Genomic DNA, 20966 nt, shown 5'->3' with positions numbered 1-20966 from the left:
AAACCTGAGAAGAAACTTAAGATTTTTTAAGATGAAAACTTGAGAAGAAAACTTGAGAAGAAACTTGAGATCTTTTGAGATAAAAACTAGTAGATCAAAATATACATTTATTTTTATAAAATTACTAACAGTACAAAAACTTTGAAAAATTTTTAAAATTTTGATTTTTAGTCGCGAAAACAAACAAGACTGAAGAGCCTCAGTACCCTCTTGTTACGAAGTTACAGAGAAAGTTCGTGTTTTTTTTCATACGACAGGGAGCCACCAGGCCCCACCCTGAGCTGTAATCCTGAAGCACTTTCCCTCGTTCAAGGACAGCATTAAGAACCCAACAAGAAAAAGGATAGTTTGGAAATTTCCAATAGGAAGATATTTTTTGTAGAACCTAGGAAATGAAAAGCTTCAGAATTGTCTTGATAAACAGGCTGTGTTTAGTATTATTTAATATTTTATTATTATTTTTTATCTATTTTTTACTATTCACTAATATTTTATCGTTACTTCTTCACAATCTTTTCACTACCATTCACACATAATATGAGATCATTTACTATCCAAACACATCCTTAGCCCCCTACAACAGAGCAATCTCAAGTATAGAAAGTCCAATGGTTTCTTTTTATATGACTGAAGAAGATTGGATTGATCTCAGACCTAATAACAGGAAGGGGCAAATCATCAGGAACGAGGAATAACAGGATGGACAGCCAAACATGAAAGTAAAACTGATCTTAGAATGAGGTTGGAGATGAGAAAATACAATATCAAGATACGCAAATCAGGAAAACAACAAATGCCAATCTAATGATCACACCATTGGTCTCAACGACAATGGAGTTCCAAACACAAACACAAAACAACATATTGGGAGAGACTCAAAGCCTCCTAAGAGCGATCAAATGCAAATACCTTATGAAAACACGATTACTTTACATTCCACTAATCCCTACCTGTGGCGTTGAGAACAAACAAGAGGATGAGGAATAATATCGGTAGTCATACAATTCCAAAGGGCACGAGCCGATCTCACAAACATGCAGACCTAATAATACTGTTTGAAGCGTCTAAGCAATGATAAATATGACTATTATTCTTCCATTGAAATCAAGGTTGAACAGCCTCAGATACCAATCGAAATGAAGTTATCGCACCTACTTAACACCGATGTCAAATAGGCAGGAATACTGCAATGTCAAATTCTTAGAATGCTTCAAAAGATGCCCTTCAAAAGATGCCCATCTCAGATTCTCATCCATGAGTGTTGACAGCTTCCCAGACCAAATTCTTTGGGACTGGATTGGCAAGATCACGAGCCTGCAGGGCTGCAGTCCGGAGTGTCCCAATTGTCATTACATTGGCCTCCCAGAATGACACACAGTTGTAAGGTAAATTATGCTTCTTGCATAGTTCCTTGACAAATGGCGAGGCTTTCCTGAGATTGCCTCGAGGTAGACGAGGAAATAGATGATGCTCAATCTGAAACTGCAGCCCACCATGAAACCAATCCATCCAAGACGCGCAAGATATATCCAGCGTGCCCATGGTCTGCTTCTCACACCAATCACTTCCACTCGGCGGGCCAAGATAAACACAGGACGAGAAATGGTTCAAACAGAACTGAACATGTTGAATCCCCGTGACTGAGAAACTTGCAAGAACAAACATTATTCTCTCACCACAATTGGGTAAGTATGAAACAAGAAAAGGGTACCAAATCCAAAACACAAGCATACCCAATATCTCCTGACCCCTCTTGGACACCCTTCTCTTAGAAAACAACAACAAGAACGATTGCGCGAACAAGTTAATCCTAGCAAGACACATCACAGGATAAAACGTCCAATGCTGGTAACTAACCAAGAACCTAGTAAATGAATCAAAATTCATCTTCCTTTCATAGAAGCAAGAAGTAATCGAGTTGAAGAATTTTGAAGATACCACAAAGAAAGGCATGTGCTGCAGATCCGGATCGAAATCGAGGCTGTTGCAAGCAATGTGATGTGCATTGTGGTTCCTCTTCCACCAGGCAATGCTAATCCCTGCAAGACAATTCCCAGTAAGAACCTGAGCGAAGCGATTGAACCGAGGGGTGGCCATTATCTGGTAGTGTCCAGAGTCATGCCCAAGCCAGCCACTCTGTATCCAGAGGAACCCCATCAAACCCCCGCAAACCAGATGCACCAACGTGCTATCAGAGCACAAAATACCGTAAACACTCGCAACAAACAATATTGCCATCAAGCAAAGCGTAAAGCACACTCCGTGTCCCTTCTTTTCAAACAGACCCATCTTGGAGAATTCCGAGACAAGTTTCCTATAATCTTTAGAAGCCTCTGAAACAGAGTAGTCACGGAGGTAATACCCGGTAAAGAACTTGTCAAGATACTGCCATGCAGTACCCGGATGGTACGCAACGAACGCGTCCGTGGCATCTCGGCCAGCGAAACTGAGCAATGGAAGCTCACCGCCTGGGTGGTCTTTAAGCCAATCTGAAACATCGTAGATCTTGCCCTGGAGTGAGATCCACAGATCTCCTGCATGATCGTGCTTCCGAAGCTCTTCCTGAGAAATGTACCTCTTCGACTCTGCCATTAAAGCGGAAATTGATGGGATAGAGAAATCTGCGACCGAAGCCTACCCTATTCTCTCTTCTCTCCTTTCTGGGTTTTTGAAAGGAAGAGACTTTTTGTTTAAATAATGATTACGGCATGAGAGAAAAGAAGGGATCTTTCGATCTGGATATCTCTTCGAATATTTTTTCTCTTCTGTTTTGGTAATTGGGGACTACGAGAGGGTGGCATATATAAGGTCGAGGTTAAAGGGTTTGGTACTTACAGCCTGCAACATTCAAGATGCGCCACAGATACTTCAAAGCCTACACATTTTTCATTCTTCATAAAAAGGAGAGAGAAAATTTACTTTTACCCTCGTTCGAACATTGATAATGAACTAACTAAATATTTGAATTCCAGTAAATTAAAGAGAGTTTTATATTATTGGAAAGTTATTATTTAACCTTTATTTAACTATTTTATTTTATTTATTAATCTCTCTCTTTTTTTATTACATTGAAATAAATTATCATATTGAAATAAATCATATAAGTACTACATTGAAATAAATTATTATATTTTATTTTTTTAATAAAATTATTAATTAATATATGAAGTGTATTTATAAAATATAAAAAATTAATCAAATATTATTAAAATATATAATATAATATTATTATTTTACATTTAAGATGGCTGGTCCAATACGAACTTATTTAGTTAAAAATGGATGTTATGGCTAAAATGTGAGATTCTAACTAAATTTTAGACTTTGCAATAACTAGGCCAATTGGCAATGTATTCTTTATCTTCATATGTAAAATTATATCTTTTGAAGATTGATTTTGAATATGAAGAAAAATTCTTATATTGGATTATGTATTTTTTGATCAAATAATAATAAAATAATAAAGAGAGAGAGAAAAAAGAAAAGAGAGAAAAGAAAGAGTTGGGAGGAGAGAGAAAAAACAATAAAATATAGTTTGAAGAAGGAAAATGAGATTTTCATTTTTGAATAAGAACTATACATAGTTATTTATAATTATAGATATGAATAAACCAATATAGACCATTTTAAAGACGTATTTTTTAAATTCAAAAATAAAAATGAAAATAAATAACACATTGTCAATGCTCTTACTCCTGTCGTTTCTATCTGTATTTCATTTTCTTGTGCCCTATGGTTTTTCATAGTTGGTAATAATATTGTATTTTTAACCACCTACCACGGCACTACTCTTTTTGGATACTATAATTTTATTTGAATTCTTTTATGCCCCGCATCATTCACGTGTCATAATTTATAAAAACGTTAAACAGCAATACTTGAAATATGTCACTTACTTTAGGAATTATTACATACTCTGGTTATAAAAATATAAAAAACACATTTCATGCCAACTCTGTTGTGAAAAACGATGACAATGAATTGAAAAATAACACCGAATGAGAAAACGATCACACACGCAATCACACACGACACAAGATGTACGTGGTTCGGCAAATTGCCTACGTCCACGGGAGCTGCAGAGGATTTTTATTATTGAGGAATCACACTACAAGATGGGTCACAACACTGTTCATCCACAGTGTTTTCGTAGCTGCTCTGTTACAGACAAAAGAGGCAAAAATCATATATATAGTTCAAACGGCGGAATCCCTAAATCGTATGTTCGCTCGAGCGGCGTGTCGAGCGCGCGTCGAGCGAACTTCCCTTCCGCATCCCGCTCGAGCCCACTGTCGAGCTGACGTCGAGCGTTCGACTCTGCCTGATTTCGCTCGAGCGGCCAATGCCTCCGCTCGAGCGAACTCCTCCTGCTCGAGCTCACTGTCGAGCCAACATCGAGCGTTCGACTCTGCCTGACTTCGCTCGAGCGGCCAATGCCTCCGCTCGAGCGGTGTGGACCAGACTCCACATTCCTCAACAATTCTCCCACTTGGAGACTGGTACACTCGCTGTATCTCCGTCTTCCTCAAACATGATATCCTCCACCTCTGCAACTCACTGCTCCTGTCTTCATTCTAGAAGACCAACTGAAGTTGCGCACAACTTCAGTTTCTCAAGCGTAACACCCTTTGTCAACATATCAGCAGGGTTCTTGCTTCCACATATCTTTTCAAGTAACAACTGTCCGTCATCTAACAATGACCGTATGAAGTGGTACCTGATCTGAATGTACTTGGTCCTGGAATGGAATGTTGGATTCTTGGCAAGGAATATGGCACTCTGACTATCACTGTGGAGAGTGCCTTTCTGATTCTTCTTACCCAATTCTTCCAAGAAGCCTTGTAGCCATACCATCTCCTTTGCAGCCTCTGACACTGCAATATACTCAGCTTCTGTTGTAGACAAAGAAACTGTTTTCTGTAAATTAGAACCCCATGACACTGCAGTACCACCAAGTGTATAAACAAAGCCCGTGGTACTCTTTCTACTGTCAATATCTCCAGCTAAATCAGCGTCAACATAGCCCTGCACCTCCAAGCTCTCTCCAGAGAAACATAAACAGGTTTCTGAGGAACCCTTTAGGTACCTCAAAATCCACTTCACTGCTTCCCAATGTTGCTTTCCTGGGTTACTCATGTATCTACTCACAACTCCCACTGCATGGGCAATATCCGGTCTTGTACAAACCATAGCATACATAAGTGAACCAATGGCTGAGGCATAAGGAACCTTACTCATGTAATCTCGTTCCTCCTCTGACTCTGGTGACTGATTCTTGCTGAGTCTGAAGTGACTTCCCAAGGGTGTGCCAACTGGTTTGGCCTTGTCCATATTGAACCTGCTGAGTACCTTTTTCACATACTCAGCCTGTGAGAGTCTCAACGTACCTCTGACTCTGTCTCTGACAATTCTCATGCCAAGGATTTGCTTTGCAGCTCCCAAATCCTTCATTGCAAAGTGCTCTGACATCTGCTTCTTCAGATTATTGATCTCATCAATACTAGCCCCTGCAATAAGCATGTCATCCACATACAACAGCAAAATAATATAAGAATTGCCAAAATGCCTGACATAGCAACAGTGATCTGCCTGACATCTAATATACCCTGCACTGTGCATAAAGTTGTCAAATTTCTTGTACCACTGTCTAGGAGCTTGTTTCAGGCCATACAAGCTCTTCTTCAGTCTGCAAACTGAACCTTCCTTTCCCTGTACCACAAACCCCTCAGGCTGGTGCATGTAGATGTCTTCTTCAATGTCTCCATGAAGAAAAGCTGTCTTCACATCTAACTGCTCAAGAAATAGATCTTCAGTGGCAACCATAGCCAGTACCATCCTGATAGTTGTGATCTTTACCACAGGAGAAAAGATCTCAGAGTAGTCAATACCCTGCTTCTGCTGAAAGCCTTTTACAACAAGTCTAGCCTTGTACCTCTTACTGCCATCATGCTCAGTTTTCACCCGGTACACCCACTTGTTGTGTAATGCCTTCTTCCCTGATGTAAGTTCTGTCAACTCCCATGTCTGATTCCCTAGCAAGGAATCCATCTCGTCTTTCATGGCCAGCTCCCACTTGCTAGAATTCTAATCTTGCAAGGTTTCTTCATAACTCTGCGGTTCTCCACCATCTGTCAACAGAATGTAATTCAAAGTAGGTGAGAAACGCTGTGGGGGACGTATAGTCCTAACTGACCTGCGAATTGCAACTGTAGGAGTAGACGGTTCTGAAACTGCCTGCGGAATAATAGGAATGGGTGTACTGGACCCACTCTCCCCGTCACTCTCATCTCTACACTGCACTGTGACCTCTGGTAGATCATCCAATCCTACAAACTCAGACTCCTGAGGAGCTACTGCAGGAACTGTACTCGACTTATCCTTGTACATCATTTTCTCATTGAAAATCACATTCCTGCTTCTTATGATTTTCCGACCCTGATCATCCCAGAAACGATAGCCAAATGCCTCGTCTCCATAGCCAATGAAATAGCATTTCTTTGACTTAGCCTCAAGCTTACTGCGAGCATCAGAATCAACAAGCACATAAGAAAGACAACCAAAGGTTTTAAGGTGAGAAAACTTAACCTCTTTCCCGCTCCAAACCTCCTCAGGCAATCCACAATCCAGTGGAACTGATGGCCCTCTGTTTATCAAATAAACGGCAGTGCTGACTGCATCTGCCCAGAAAGTGGGTGGTAGTCCAGCGTGCAGCCTCATGCTTCTAGCACGCTCATTAATGGTCCTGTTCATACGCTCAGCAACTCCATTTTGCTGTGGTGTCCCAGGAATGGTCTTCTCCATTCTGATACCCTGAGCTGCACAGTACTCCTTGAACCCGCCATCAACATACTCACCACCATTGTCAGACCTCAAACACTTCAGTTTCAAGCCTGTCTCTGTCTCAACCATGGCTTTCCAAGTTTTGAAAACATTAAATACTTCAGATTTATGTTTCAAAAAATAAATCCATACCTTTCTACTATGGTCATCAATGAACGTAATATAGTAGCGAGAACCTCCAAGAGATGCAACTGGAGAAGGACCCCACACATCTGTGTGCACAAGATCAAGTCTTCCTGTCTTTGGCGTCCTGCCACTTTTCAAGAAGCTGACCTTCTTTTGCTTCCCCATAACACAACTCTCACACATACCGAGATCAACTGTCTTCAGTTCTGGTAGCTTGCCTCTAGACAGAAGTTCCGTCATGCCCTTCTGACTCATATGGCCAAGCCTACAATGCCACAAATCTGCTGTGCTCTCTGCAACGGTAGTAGCAATAGTGTCAATTAAACCAGTAGTCATATAAAGTGTACCAGTTTTCTTACCCCGAGCTAGTACCAATGCTCCTTTTGTGACCTTCCAGGTGCTATCTGAGAACACCACTGAATGACCACACTCATCAAGCTGCCCAACAGAAATGAGGTTCTTCTTCAACTCAGGAATGTGCCTGACCTTTTGCAAGGTCCATTTGTTCTTGCCAGGGAGTGCAATGTCAATGTCTCCCATCCCCACTACGTTCAAAGCCTCACCATCAGCCAAATATACCTTCCCAAAATCACCTGCAACATAATTCCTCATTAGTTCCCGGTGGGAAGATGTATGGAAGGAAGCCCCTGAATCCAGTATCCAGTCATCAACTGGACTATGAACTGCAAGCAATAGTGCATCCTGTACTTCTTCAGTTACCACATTAGCACTATCATTCTCCGTCTTCTTGGGGTTTTTGCAGTTTTTCTTTATGTGACCAGCTTTGCCACAATTCCAGCAAGTTGCCTGCTGACCAGGCCTCGACTTGCTCTTGCCCCTATACTTTGATTTTGATCTTCCTCTGTTTGAATTCCTGTCATGTGATCTCCCTCGAGATTCAACATTCAGGGCTGAACTCAAACCCGAGGTCTCGCCTGAATCTTTCCTGCGCACCTCCTCAGCCAAAATCAAATCACGAATATCATCATACTTCAGTTTATTTTTACCAGCAGAATTACTAACAGCCATTCTCATGGCTTCCCAACTATTTGGCAATGAAGCCAATAGTATCAGTGCACGTATCTCATCATCAAATTCAATTTCAACAGACGACAATTGATTTGTGATAGTATTAAAATCATTCAGATGTTGTGCAACAGACGTACTATCTGCCATTTTCAAATTGAATAACTTTTTCATCAGATGTACCTTGTTATTCGCTGACGGCTTTTCATACATACCTGACAAAGCCGCCATGAGATCCGCCGTCGTCTTCTCCTTGATGACGTTGTGTGCAACGGATCTCGACAGGGTTAATCGAATAACCCCCAGAACCTGTCGATCCAACAGATTCCAACTAGCATCATCCATCTTTTCCGGTTGCTGCCCCAATAGTGGAAGATGGAGTTTCTTCCCATAGAGGTAGTCCTCTATCTGCATCCTCCAGTATCCAAAATCCGTGCCATCAAACTTCTCGATCCCCGATACCTTCAATTCATCTCCAGCCATCGTTTCTCCTCAGACCCGAACCTTAGCTCTTGATACCAATTGTTGTGAAAAACGATGACAATGAATTGAAAAATAACACCGAATGAGAAAACGATCACACACGCAATCACACACGACACAAGATGTACGTGGTTCGGCAAATTGCCTACGTCCACGGGAGCTGCAGAGGATTTTTATTATTAAGGAATCACACTACAAGATGGGTCACAACACTGTTCATCCACAGTGTTTTCGTAGCTGCTCTGTTACAGACAAAAGAGGCAAAAATCATATATATAGTTCAAACGGCGGAATCCCTAAATCGTATGTTCGCTCGAGCGGCGTGTCGAGCGCGCGTCGAGCGAACTTCCCTTCCGCATCCCGCTCGAGCCCACTGTCGAGCTGACGTCTAGCGTTCGACTCTGCCTGATTTCGCTCGAGCGGCCAATGCCTCCGCTCGAGCGAACTCCTCCTGCTCGAGCTCACTGTCGAGCCAACATCGAGCGTTCGACTCTGCCTAACTTCGCTCGAGCGGCCAATGCCTCCGCTCGAGCGGTGTGGACCAGACTCCACATTCCTCAACAAACTCATGTGGCGAGTTTCACATCTAAAGATTCATGGATCATGGATGTCTCAACTTGAATGTTGCACTTTGTACTATGAGTAGTGCTATATATACTTATACTTTTACTTATAAAACTTATTTTGTTAGTTTTTCTTTAAAATTTAAATTTTAAATTTTAAATTTCATGATTTTCAACGTATCAATGACTGACATGTAGAGAAATAAATTTTTTATAAGTTTTTCTTTAATATATTTAACATTTTCTCTTGTACTATCTATCTATACCTCGCATATAGTTAAGGACTTGAGGGAGATGAAGAAAGTGTGAACCATATAACGGATATCTTTAAACAGTTTTAACTTTCCCCAAGGCATTTATAATTGGGTTGTGGACGTCGTCTTCGTGGTGGTGGTGGTGGGAGTGGGTCTTCTCACATTTCTCTTACGTAGGCAAATTTTATGCAAGTAGTCAATTATACGCTCCCTTTGTCCTTATGAGGTTTTGGCCTATTGCATGCTTGCTTCCTCCCTCGAGAACCTTGTCTAGACCTCCGTCCTACTTCTGCGTCCTTCCTTTGTTGGTCGCTTTGCACATAGCTTTTGCTCGTCTCCCTCTAATTCTTCGTTGGCAAAAGGGGGAATTGTAACTTCATTCGCCAAAATATATATATATATATATATATATATATATATATAATATGAAGGAAAAAGGAAAGAAGAAATAAAAGAGATGGGTAACGAATTTTAGAGAAATGAAATTATCTAAAGAGGGTAAGGGTTAGATATACATAGTGTAGGGTTATTCAATAGTAGAGAACTAAGCGCAAGAGACTAAATATATGAAGAAGTTGAAGGACAGAAAGAACACTCATTGCCAAGTGGAAAAACTGTGGATGAGCAGTGCATGGTTGAGAACTTGTGCACATGGATATATAGGAACTAACCAAAATCCATTTTTGTATGAATGTCTATGTGAGAGTGATTCTTTATTTTTTTAATAAACACACAAAAAAAAAAAGGAAATATGGACCATTTTTTTTTTAATACTCTTGAGCTGCTTTGATAAAGTGATTAATTGATAAGAATTTATATCCTACTAATTTTATTTTATTTTTATTGAGGAATTGAGCATATTTAATTTTTTTTTGATAATATAGTAAATATAATGATCATAATAATGGAAAAAATGATAATGATGGTGATTATGATGATAATAACGTTACTATATTATTACTTACCATAAAATGCAATCCTAGATACAATTTTAAAGTATACAAATTCTGTCCGTTTTGTTTTAAATAAAGTGGGGTCTACCAGTAAAAAAATAATATTTTTAGGTAGATTTCATGTTTATCCATTTTTTTCAAATGGAATACGTGAAATTTACACATTCTAAGGATTGCAATTATTATTTATCTACCATAAATATTAGTGATAGTGACAATAATATTAGTAAGGGCATAAAGGTAATAACATCGATGGGTGGATTTTGCCCAATAACAAAATTCCCCCTCAAATCCATTCAAATTCCTTGAAATTTTCAAATTAGTAAATTACAACTTCAATTATAAAACCCTCATCTCAAATTTCATCCTTCAAATAAAACAAAATAAGCTTGTAGATTTCAATAAGATTTTGCTCATTGGACTTTCTGTTATTAGATTTCAATCACACTTCAAATATCGAATTTTCAATTAAGTCCTTGATAAAAATCATGTTTTATGTTTAATATTGTGATTATCTTTTGCACTAATCTTTGTATATACAATAATTATGTACTTATTTATATGAATAAGATGACAAATCACACACTCATCTCACTATATAAAATGTGACATATTTTTATCCACTTGGATCGTACTTTATTTGTTTAGAAAAATTCTAAAGTAGACGATAGATAATGACACCTCATCGTAGTGGGACAATATTGGATAAGAGCATATTTTGTTAAATTTTCATAATATATGAAATATTATATATATATGAGAACTGCTACACAGCAGCCTCACACCTAACACATCATTATTTTTGAAGTATAAAATAGAAGATGGTAAAATAATAAATTTATATTTTTTAATAGTGTAAAAAAGTGTGAAGCTGCTGTGTATATTTTTCCTATATATATATATATAATATGATATGGCATGTTGGGGCAAATCTGGTTTGGTGACAAAATCAGAATGTGTCTGGCTTGGGATAGAAAGTTGACCCAAAATATGTATATAAAGACGTGGCATGCAGATTCTGATCATAATGTTTTCTTTAAGTACCTGTCTAATTATTAATTTTTTAAAGAGTAATATTAAATATAATCGTTAAGTGCATAAATATCGTATAATTTTTTTTAAAAGTAGGGTTTATTATTAAAAAATTAATTAATTTTTTATATAAGCCCCATATGTATTTATTTATTTTAAAAGAATTACGTGATGTTTATGCACTCCATAATTATAAATATTAATTATATTTTTTAAATGTTAAATTCAAGTTAAAGTAGTTGAAGATGTTTTTATTTTCAACTTCAAAAGGGAGAGGGAAAGAGTTTGAACGGTAGATAGATATCAAAGGAACCTTGGAACGTTAGAGTTTGAATGCCAAAAATAGGAAGCAGCACATTCCTTTACCTGCTTGGAGCCTCTACAAACCCTACCTAATCATATTCATAGTAATAATAATACGACAACGTTTTTGTACATTTGGAAGACACACAAGTGTGCGTGTCACGTCTGAACCCCAACACAATTTTATGGTTGTTTAAGAATATCAGAATATGCCACTTGGATATGCTATAACTGTATAACAGAACCAAAAATGGAAGCTTACCTCGATATTATTGAAAAGAATAATTTTACTTATTTCTCTACGCACCACAATATACTTGTTTTAATTTTTTTTATAATAAATATATAATGTATGAATAATAAATGGAAGAGTTCAATTAATTTAATAATAATAAAATAAAATAAAAAATATAAAAATAAAAATATATAAAATATACAGTGTAAAATGATGAGTATTATCTTTTTTTAAATATGTGAATTCTAAAACTGTATTTAATATTATTTTTTATTGATAAAAAAAGTGAGATTAGTGCCGCTTGTATATGTCCACTCTATTTGACTGCTGACGTGGCATGCAACGTGACATGTTAATTTAAGGGTGCTAGCATTATCCTTCATAAAATATATAAGGTCTAAGAAGTTGGAATTTTAGTATTTCCCTCTTATGGTGATGTTATTATGCCGCTCAGCATATACCGTTCAGCGTGCCACCCTTTGCATTTTTTTTTTTTCTTTTTACAATTTTTAATATATTTAAATATTTTTAAAAAATAAAAAAAATATACTAAGACACTTAAAATTATTAAGTAAAAAAAAAAAATTATTTGATGGAGCAAATGGACATGGCATGCAAGCATTCCCTTCCTCTTATCCGACGTCGGGACGTGTTGTGGGGTTGGAAATGAACAGAGGAGGATGGGCACATGCATGGATTATTGCGTAGGACCAGGAGTGCTACCACGCCAGAGGAGTATCTAATTTCGTACTGGATATTTTATGTGCTCGTGTCCATCAAAATCAATGTACAGGACTCTCAACTATACCAATTAATATTGGGTTGTTCATGATGAACATGTTGCAAACACATTGTTGCTAAGGTTTGAAGAGCTTGAAGCCTTGAATTGCATAAATTTATGTCAGTATGCTGGTTTTGGAGATCAAGTTCACTTCTTTTTTGCTGGCTTGAATCAGTTTTTGATGCATTGATGAAATCAAGTAAGATATGGTTGTATGAAAGAGTACTCTTATTCTAAAACTTTTACATCACATGCTACTTATATGACATAATTTGATTTGAAATATAAATTTTAAATTTTACAAATCAAATCTTACTATTTAAATGATGTAAATAATATACTACTTACACCGGCTTGATAATAGAAAATAACAGTAGGATGGGACATTTGAATGGAAGTAAAGTTCTTAAATGAGGTAAAAGAGTAGAGGTGACACTTCCAACACTTTATTAAAAATCCTCACTTATGACGGAAGGAAACTTGTATACAAAAACAATAGAAGTCAAAATAAATCCAAAAAACTCAACCCCACCAAGAATCCTATACAATTACCAACAAAAACAATAGAACTCAAAATAAATCCAAAAAACTCAACCCCACCAAGAATCCTATACAATTACCAACTACGGCTAACATACGCCGTGCCTATCTTATCCAATTTATACAACCTAATTTCCCGAGGAAATTGTAACTAATCTGTGAACAATTTATTCTCCCCCAAAGCACCACCCTTCGCTAAAGCACCACCCTTCGCTAAAGCATCTGCAACTTAATTCCTTTCTCTAAAAAAATGCTTAATAGAGTAATTAAAACCCACCAGAAGTTCCATTAATTCATCCCAATAGTTACAAAGATACCAGACTGTACAATTTCTAGCCAATATCCACAAGACAACCACTAAAGAATCACTTTTTATATCTATACACATATGTCCCATCTGAGAACAAATTTTTATTCATTCTATAACCGCTCGAAGCTCAGCCTTGTTATTAGAACATGAACCAAAAAATTTTGAAAAGCCAAAAACCAACTTACCTTCACAATCCCGAAGCAGCCCACCACCCCCAACTGGACCGGGATTTCCAAAACTAGTACCATCCATATTTAACTTCCAAGGTCTTGGTTTAATCCATTGCACCACCTTCACCTTCACGGTAGTCTTCGCTATTATCGATACATTTAAGTTCCTCAAAATATCTTTATAAAAAAACAAACAGTTGTTGTACCTTGACCATCAGTGTAGCCATGATTTGCGCCCAGTATTTAATTGAGCTCCACACCTCCAAGACCGACTTAGCCCTCCCTTCCATTCTCGCCATGCACCTTCTACTCCACAAATGCCACACCACTATGCTAGGTAGTACCCCCAACAATATACCCACTTGTGACTGTCAAGATGCTTGATTAAACCATACTTGTACCTTTTCCTTCCAACTTTGCTGAAGAATAAATGGAATTTCGAATTCTGTCGACGCCTTTTTTCAAATAGAGATTGCAAACTTACCCTTGCCAAGAACATGCTCCAAAGTTTCAACCTATCGGCTCAAGCAACAATTACAGCAAGATGCTAAAGAAATCCCAAGATGCCGAATCTGTTCATCTATACTTAAACGACTACAAACTACCTTCCACATTTTGGCAAGAAATTATGCCATAACCATTCTTCCCAATCAAACTTTGGCCCATTTACTCTAATTACCTCCCATGCCGATTTAGTAGAGAAACATCCATTCTTCTCATGTAACCATAATAAGGTATCCTTTTTATTTTTCAAAGTACCAATCGACTCCACTAGCTCCCATGCCTTCTAGCTTCCAATTAACTCCTGAATCCGTTGCATGTCCCAGCTATTATTCATCACCAAATCCTGAATTTGTAGAGTGGGTTCCACGCTCCCACTAGTTCCATGGATCAACAGCCCAGGTTCCAAAAACTCTTCCCCACCTTCCATTTTGTATTATCCAACAACATTGGTATCACCTCCATGATCCTTTTCCAAAACAGGGAGCCCGAACTACTTTCACCACAAAGCACTATATGCCCTTCTTTACATACTTGGCCCGAAAAAAATTTACCCAAAATTTTGAGTCAATAAGTTCTAACCAAATTTAAGAAAGAGAGATCTTTGCACATCTTCTAGACCGCTCACACCTATACCTCCCTCCTCCACCGGCACACATGACGTCTTCTAAGCCCTCCACTTCTACTTACTTTTATCATTCTGTTCGCCCCTCCAAAAATTTACAAATAAGCCTCGCAACTTTTTAAACACGAGCTTTGGAGCATGAAGTGCCGACAATAAATGCAAAGGCATGCTTGAGAGGACTGCAAGAGAATTAACCGACCCCCCTGACAGAGAAGCCTGCTCTTCCAACCCACTACTTTCTTCCCAATTTTTTCAATTAAAGGACCAAAATGACTAACCTTAAGTCTTCAATCTACGATTGGTACACCCAGAAGGTTGGAAGCCCAAAATAACCATATTCCAATGCTACAACAATATTAATGGTTCGATTTCAAGTTCTCTTGGCGGAATTGGTACTAAGAAAATAGTTTGTTGTAAACAAGATGGATACAACGGTTTAGAATGTTAAGGAAGCTGTTGTTTCGTTGGCTACAAAGAAGATTCAAATATATAGGAGTGCACTGTTGTAAGTTGAAGCGTGGAAAACTGCTGGAGAACTTATTCTTCTCATCATTGACCAAGCGAGCATGAAAGCTCCTAATTTAGGAAAAGTTTTAGCATGGCAAGATGATGTTAAAAGAAAAGAGTGAGCTTGAGGGGACTCTAAAGTAATTTTATGGATAGAAAACTGTTACATCTACAAAAGGAGTCTATAAGTATATTATAAATTGACATGATTTTATGTGATCCGTTATATCTACTTTATAATAAAAATAACTTTATAATTTGACGAAACACATTAAGATACGTCAATTTGTAAGATTATTTTTATATAATCAATTTGTAATTAAAGTATTTCTTTTATTACTATTATATTACTATTATAGTGAGTGGGACTCACAAGTAGGCGAAACCGGTTTGAGATGATCAAGGTAAGTTATGAGGTGGTGCACGAATCTCACAAGTTATGCAATCTTCATAACTTAAATAGAAGAGTAATGATACACATATAATGTATTTTCACAAAACATTTCACAATAATGTTATAAGATGAGGATATTTTTGTAAAATGATATTATTTTTATAAATTGTTTTATAAAAATACCCCTCATTTAAAACATAGTTGTAAAAAATGTTATGTGTAAATCATTTTTGTAACGGAAAAAGCTCCCAACCGGTCGAGTGATTTCACTTTTTTTACACGAGTCATTAAGGATCTGCCACGTAAGAGCTCTTATTTTTTAAATTTATTTTTACCAATTTTACAAGCTTAAATTGCCATATTTTATATGTATTTTTATTACAATTATTGCAATACCAATTTAAAACTCTCATAAATGAGTTTTTGCCCAATTTCCAACACTTAAGTGTGTGTAAGTTTTCACTACTCTTTTTTAAGAAAAAAAATGGGATTTATTATTAAAAAAATATTTTTTTTTTCAAAAATCTCATATTTATCTATTTTTTAAAAAGAAAGTATATATAACTTGTACACCTTATAAATATAAATATAATTCTCTTTCCGTGCGTTTGAAACTTTGAATTGATGCGGATGTGGCATGTTCTGCACCGTTGATTTCCATCATAGTGGTCAAGATTTAATCTCATTTTCATTTAAGGAAGAATCTATTATTTATTATATTTTGATTATTATTTTTTCAATATCGTGATATTAAATAATAAGTCTATAAATAAAATATAATAAATAATTTTAATTATTTAATACTAACGATGAAAATGATGACAAAAGTGAAAAGACAGGAAACATTGAAATGTAACATGGAAAACACTAGTTCCTCGCCTAAAAGCTCATGTTCGGTCCCTCTTATCTGCGCATTGAGATTATCTATTTGGCATAAAACGAATATACCTCCTTCTTCCCGTAGAACGCAAAACCTCACTCTGTGCCTCGATCCCTCAAAAACCCTTCGTTCGTTCAGGCTGATACTCACTCAGTCGCACCCATCTCTCCATTTCGTTTGGGTTACAAGTTCTAGACCAAGCCCCGGCAGTCCTATCAAGGTGATAATTCTCTTTTAACTACTTCCTGCAATTTTTTCTTATCTTTACGTTTTTGTTGATTATCATCTACGTTTGCGATGCTGGCCTTTAAGTAGAGCTAAAAGATCTTCGAAGTTTGTAGAAATAATTGGGGTTATTAGCAAATATTTCTTTGCCTTTGTGTGTGTGAGCGCGCGGTTCACTCGTTCGTTGTGATGTTCCAGAGAAGCGAAAATACCACTGATTCATTTGAATGTCCTATTTAGTTCATTTTAACTTTAGGATAGTGAATTTCAGCTCATATATAAGAAGCTTATATACGGACCTGATTGACATTGTGAACTAAATAGGACATTCAAATGAATGTCCTGAAAACTTGTAAACTTGAAACAGAATGACCAAAATGAGCACATATTCGATGATTAAGTGAGAAGAAAGCATGGCTTTCATCTATTTTTGATATTTCATTCTGAAGATTACTCCTTTGACGGGGAGTCAATTCGAAACATTTTCCTAAGTACTTTCAGGTGCATGGCATTTTCGTAATTTTTCCTTGGCACCTGGCTGAGAGGGCCAATGTTTTCCTTACAGTTATTTCTTCAATATGGAGATCATATTGACGGATATAAGCTGCAGTTCTTAGGTACAAACTCTGTATTTGTCATGGCCATTATAAGTCACCCTCCCAGAAAACTGAAATGACAAGTCGCATTTTTCTAGTTAGAGACGAGATTGAAGTGCCAAAACAGAGCTAAGAAATGAAAATCCAAGAAAGGATTGAAGCTGAAACGGTATTATTTTCACCTATAGAGCTGGCTCAAGCTTTCTGGCCAAAGCTAGTAAGATTGCTGTCTTCCCAAAACTTGGAGGACCCAATAGCAAAGTCATTCTGTCAATTTCATGTGAACAAAATGAAACATGGGTTTCAGAAATACGGTCTTAAATCTTAATATCCAGAACCCAATACATGATTTCAGCTGAGCATGTTTTCTCACCTCCTAGGCTTTATGACCCCACTAACATCTCAAGGATAGACAATTTCCATCCCAATCCCAATTCTCTCCATGCTAGACCATAGATTAAAAAAAAATCATAGTTTATGTGGTTCCAATGGTGTAAATGTTAGGTGGAAGATTGACTGGTTCCAACTTCCAATGTTACTTGTATTTTGTATGTAACCTGCTCTCTGAGTTATTGTTTTTCCACTCCTTCCTTTATTACATAGCAAGTCTTTGTTTGTGTACCTAATCTCAGCCAACCTTTATATATATATATACTTATAAATATATATATATATATAGAAGTTATTCTGGTTATGGCTTGGCTCTGCTTACTCGAAGTTAGCTTTTGTCTTTTATTTTTGTTTTATTTTTCGTATGTTTGTAATTTTTTTCGTTTCTTTGTAAAGAAGGATTTGAAGGGGACAAATATTATTATAGTTTGGTGCTTGGGTGAGTTTCTGATCTCACTTTTTTCTTGCTCATTTTTTACAATGAAATATTGGCAGTTTTGCATTTATACCCACAACCCATAGATAGATCATACATGGTGATATCACTGTCATAAATGTGACAAAAGTGAGTAGGTAGGTAGATAGTTTCCTCAAAAGTACTCCTCCATGGATTCACGTGGCCACCAGCAACTTTGTGTAAAGTTGATTACTTGACCCTTTGCATAAAGTCACCAAGACATTGAATCTCTGCAGCTTCTACTGTGCAGGTTTACGTGCATACTGATTGGAGGAAGCAAACTTTGAGATGGCGCATTTACTTTCAACTTCGTGCTCCATAAAAGTCTCCACTGGCTGCAAACCTTACTCTTTGCCATATAAACAAGACTTAAGCGCATTTCCCACCTCTTTAACTTTGCAAGCATCTGAATCTCCATTTACAAGGCTTGTCTCACGAGGAGAAAAGCATCAAAGAAATTATACAGTCCATGCAACCACGCTTCCTGTAAACAAGGAAGGCCCAACTCAACCCAGCTCTGGCTCCCATCAGACCTTGAAAGAGCCATCTAAGCCACAGCGGGTCATGGTCATTGGTGGAGATGGCTACTGTGGTTGGGCCACTGCCCTCCACCTATCCAACAAAGGTTATGAGGTTGCCATTGTTGACAGCCTTGTACGTCGGCTTTTTGACCACCAGCTTGGCATTGACTCCCTGACTCCAATCCACTCAATTCACAACCGCCTCCGCTGTTGGAAATCTCTCACCGGAAAAACTATCGAACTCTACATTGGTGACATTTGTGACTTTGAGTTCTTATCAGAAACCTTCAAGTTGTTTGAACCTGATGCTGTTGTCCACTTTGGGGAACAGAGATCTGCCCCTTATTCCATGATTGACCGGTCACGAGCTGTTTATACACAGCAGAATAATGTGACTGGGACCCTCAATGTACTCTTTGCCATAAAAGAATTTAGGGAGCAGTGTCATTTAGTGAAGCTAGGGACCATGGGAGAATATGGGACTCCAAATATCGACATTGAGGAGGGTTACATTACAATTACTCATAATGGAAGAACAGATACTCTGCCTTACCCCAAGCAAGCTAGCTCATTCTATCATCTGAGCAAGGTTCATGATTCAAATAACATAGCCTTCACTTGCAAGGCTTGGGGGATCAGAGCCACTGATCTGAATCAAGGAGTGGTTTATGGGGTGAGGACGGATGAGACCGAGATGCATGAAGAGCTTTGTAACAGGTTTGATTATGATGGAGTGTTTGGAACTGCACTGAATCGATTCTGTGTTCAGGCTGCTGTAGGTCATCCACTTACTGTTTATGGCAAAGGGGGCCAGGTAAGAATCATCTACTCAATAGAACCATAGTATTGCTGCATCTCCCAAATACAAAAGTGAATACTTGGAAGCAACTATGAGAAAGATGATATATTATGGTAGTTATGCATAAGAAAATCTCCCGACTGATAATCTGTAGAACCAGCAATTTACTGAACATTAAAGCGTCTTTCATCAACTCTTTAGGAATTTCTTATGTAAAAAATTTTAGTGATGAATCTTTCTGCAAAGTTGCTTTTATGGAAAGCTTTTGGATGGAAATTGGGTAAACAGGAACTGCAAAAGGTTAATGTTTCCTGTTCATCGTGACATGGTGAAACATGCTATGGACAAGAAGAATCTACAATCATATGCTACAATTTTCTGGTTATTCGTGCTGTTCTGTCTTATAAATGTATATGAATTTCTTTCACGAATTAGTTGGTTTTTTTAATGTGTCCAGACCAGGGCATTCCTTGACATAAGAGACACAGTTCAGTGTGTTGAGCTTGCCATTGCAAATCCCGCACAGCCTGGTGAGTTTCGGGTTTTCAACCAATTCACGGAGCAGTTTTCTATCAATGACCTTGCGACCCTTGTTACAAAAGCTGGAGAGAAGCTTGGCCTTAATGTTCAAAGCATTTCTGTGCCAAACCCAAGAGTAGAGGCAGAGGAACATTACTACAACCCCAAGCACACTAAACTTGTTGAATTGGGACTGAAACCTCACATTCTTTCTGACTCACTTCTGGACTCATTGCTCAATTTTGCTATCAAGTATAAGGATCGTGTTGACACAAAGCAGATAATGCCCAGTGTTTCATGGAGGAAAATTGGTGTAAAGACAAGGACCATTGCAGCGTGATCAAATAGTTGTGATTTGCAGTAGAAGACACAATAATGTCTTTATCAATAGAAACTTGGAGAAACAACAACCTTGTATCTACCTTTTTGTTCTCTCTTGTGGCAGGTTGTGTTGCACCTTTTTGAACTCTCAAATTAAAGGTTGGCTGTGATTGCTTAGATGCAATCTTGGAAATGGATAATCTACTGTTACATGCTTTAGGTACCTAGTCACGTGTGACGAAACTCAACCCAATATTTAGAGGATAAGGGTGTGAAAAGCTCTACCCAATGCTCCGAACTGGTCGAGTTCAGTGTATCATCATTCATCACCCACCGTGTCTTCCTGGCGCAGTATCGCAATCCCAAAGTCGAAATGCATCGGAAAGTGCTTTTCATGATAATTTCTTAGCCAATGAATATGTACCCAAAACCATTTACGGGCTCTATTGCCCGTTATAATTATAATTCTATACGTTAGATTTGCTTATATATTGAAGTCATTACCATAAAAAACCCTTGAAAGCATAAGATTGTGCTGCTGTGGCAGTCATTTTCCTCCGGTCTATCGCATGATTTTTGGTATCAAACATTACATTGTGATAGTTTTAAGCTCAC

General features: G+C 37.6%; 2 protein-coding genes across 2 annotated transcripts; one reads left to right on the top strand and one right to left on the bottom strand.

Moving 5' to 3' along the window:
• Positions 1-778: 778 nt before the first annotated feature.
• Positions 779-2840, bottom strand: LOC122297210 (acyl-lipid (9-3)-desaturase-like). The gene has a single exon (XM_043107190.1). The coding sequence runs from the start codon at positions 2590-2592 to the stop codon at positions 1249-1251; it is 1344 nt and encodes a 447-aa protein (XP_042963124.1). The 5' UTR covers positions 2593-2840; the 3' UTR covers positions 779-1248.
• Positions 2841-16502: 13662 nt separating this feature from the next.
• LOC122296506 (UDP-sulfoquinovose synthase, chloroplastic) lies at positions 16503-20551 on the top strand. Its single transcript, XM_043106273.1, has 3 exons — positions 16503-16743; positions 18442-19526; positions 19969-20551. Exons 2-3 carry the CDS (start codon positions 18480-18482, stop codon positions 20368-20370), a joined length of 1449 nt encoding a protein of 482 aa, XP_042962207.1. The 5' UTR covers positions 16503-16743; positions 18442-18479; the 3' UTR covers positions 20371-20551.
• Positions 20552-20966: the final 415 nt, after the last annotated feature.

Source organism: Carya illinoinensis, chromosome 15 (genome assembly GCF_018687715.1).
Source record: "Carya illinoinensis cultivar Pawnee chromosome 15, C.illinoinensisPawnee_v1, whole genome shotgun sequence".
NCBI lineage: Eukaryota > Viridiplantae > Streptophyta > Magnoliopsida > Fagales > Juglandaceae > Carya > Carya illinoinensis.
Note: the sequence above shows the minus strand (reverse complement) of the source record. Positions and strands in the feature narration are given on the sequence as shown.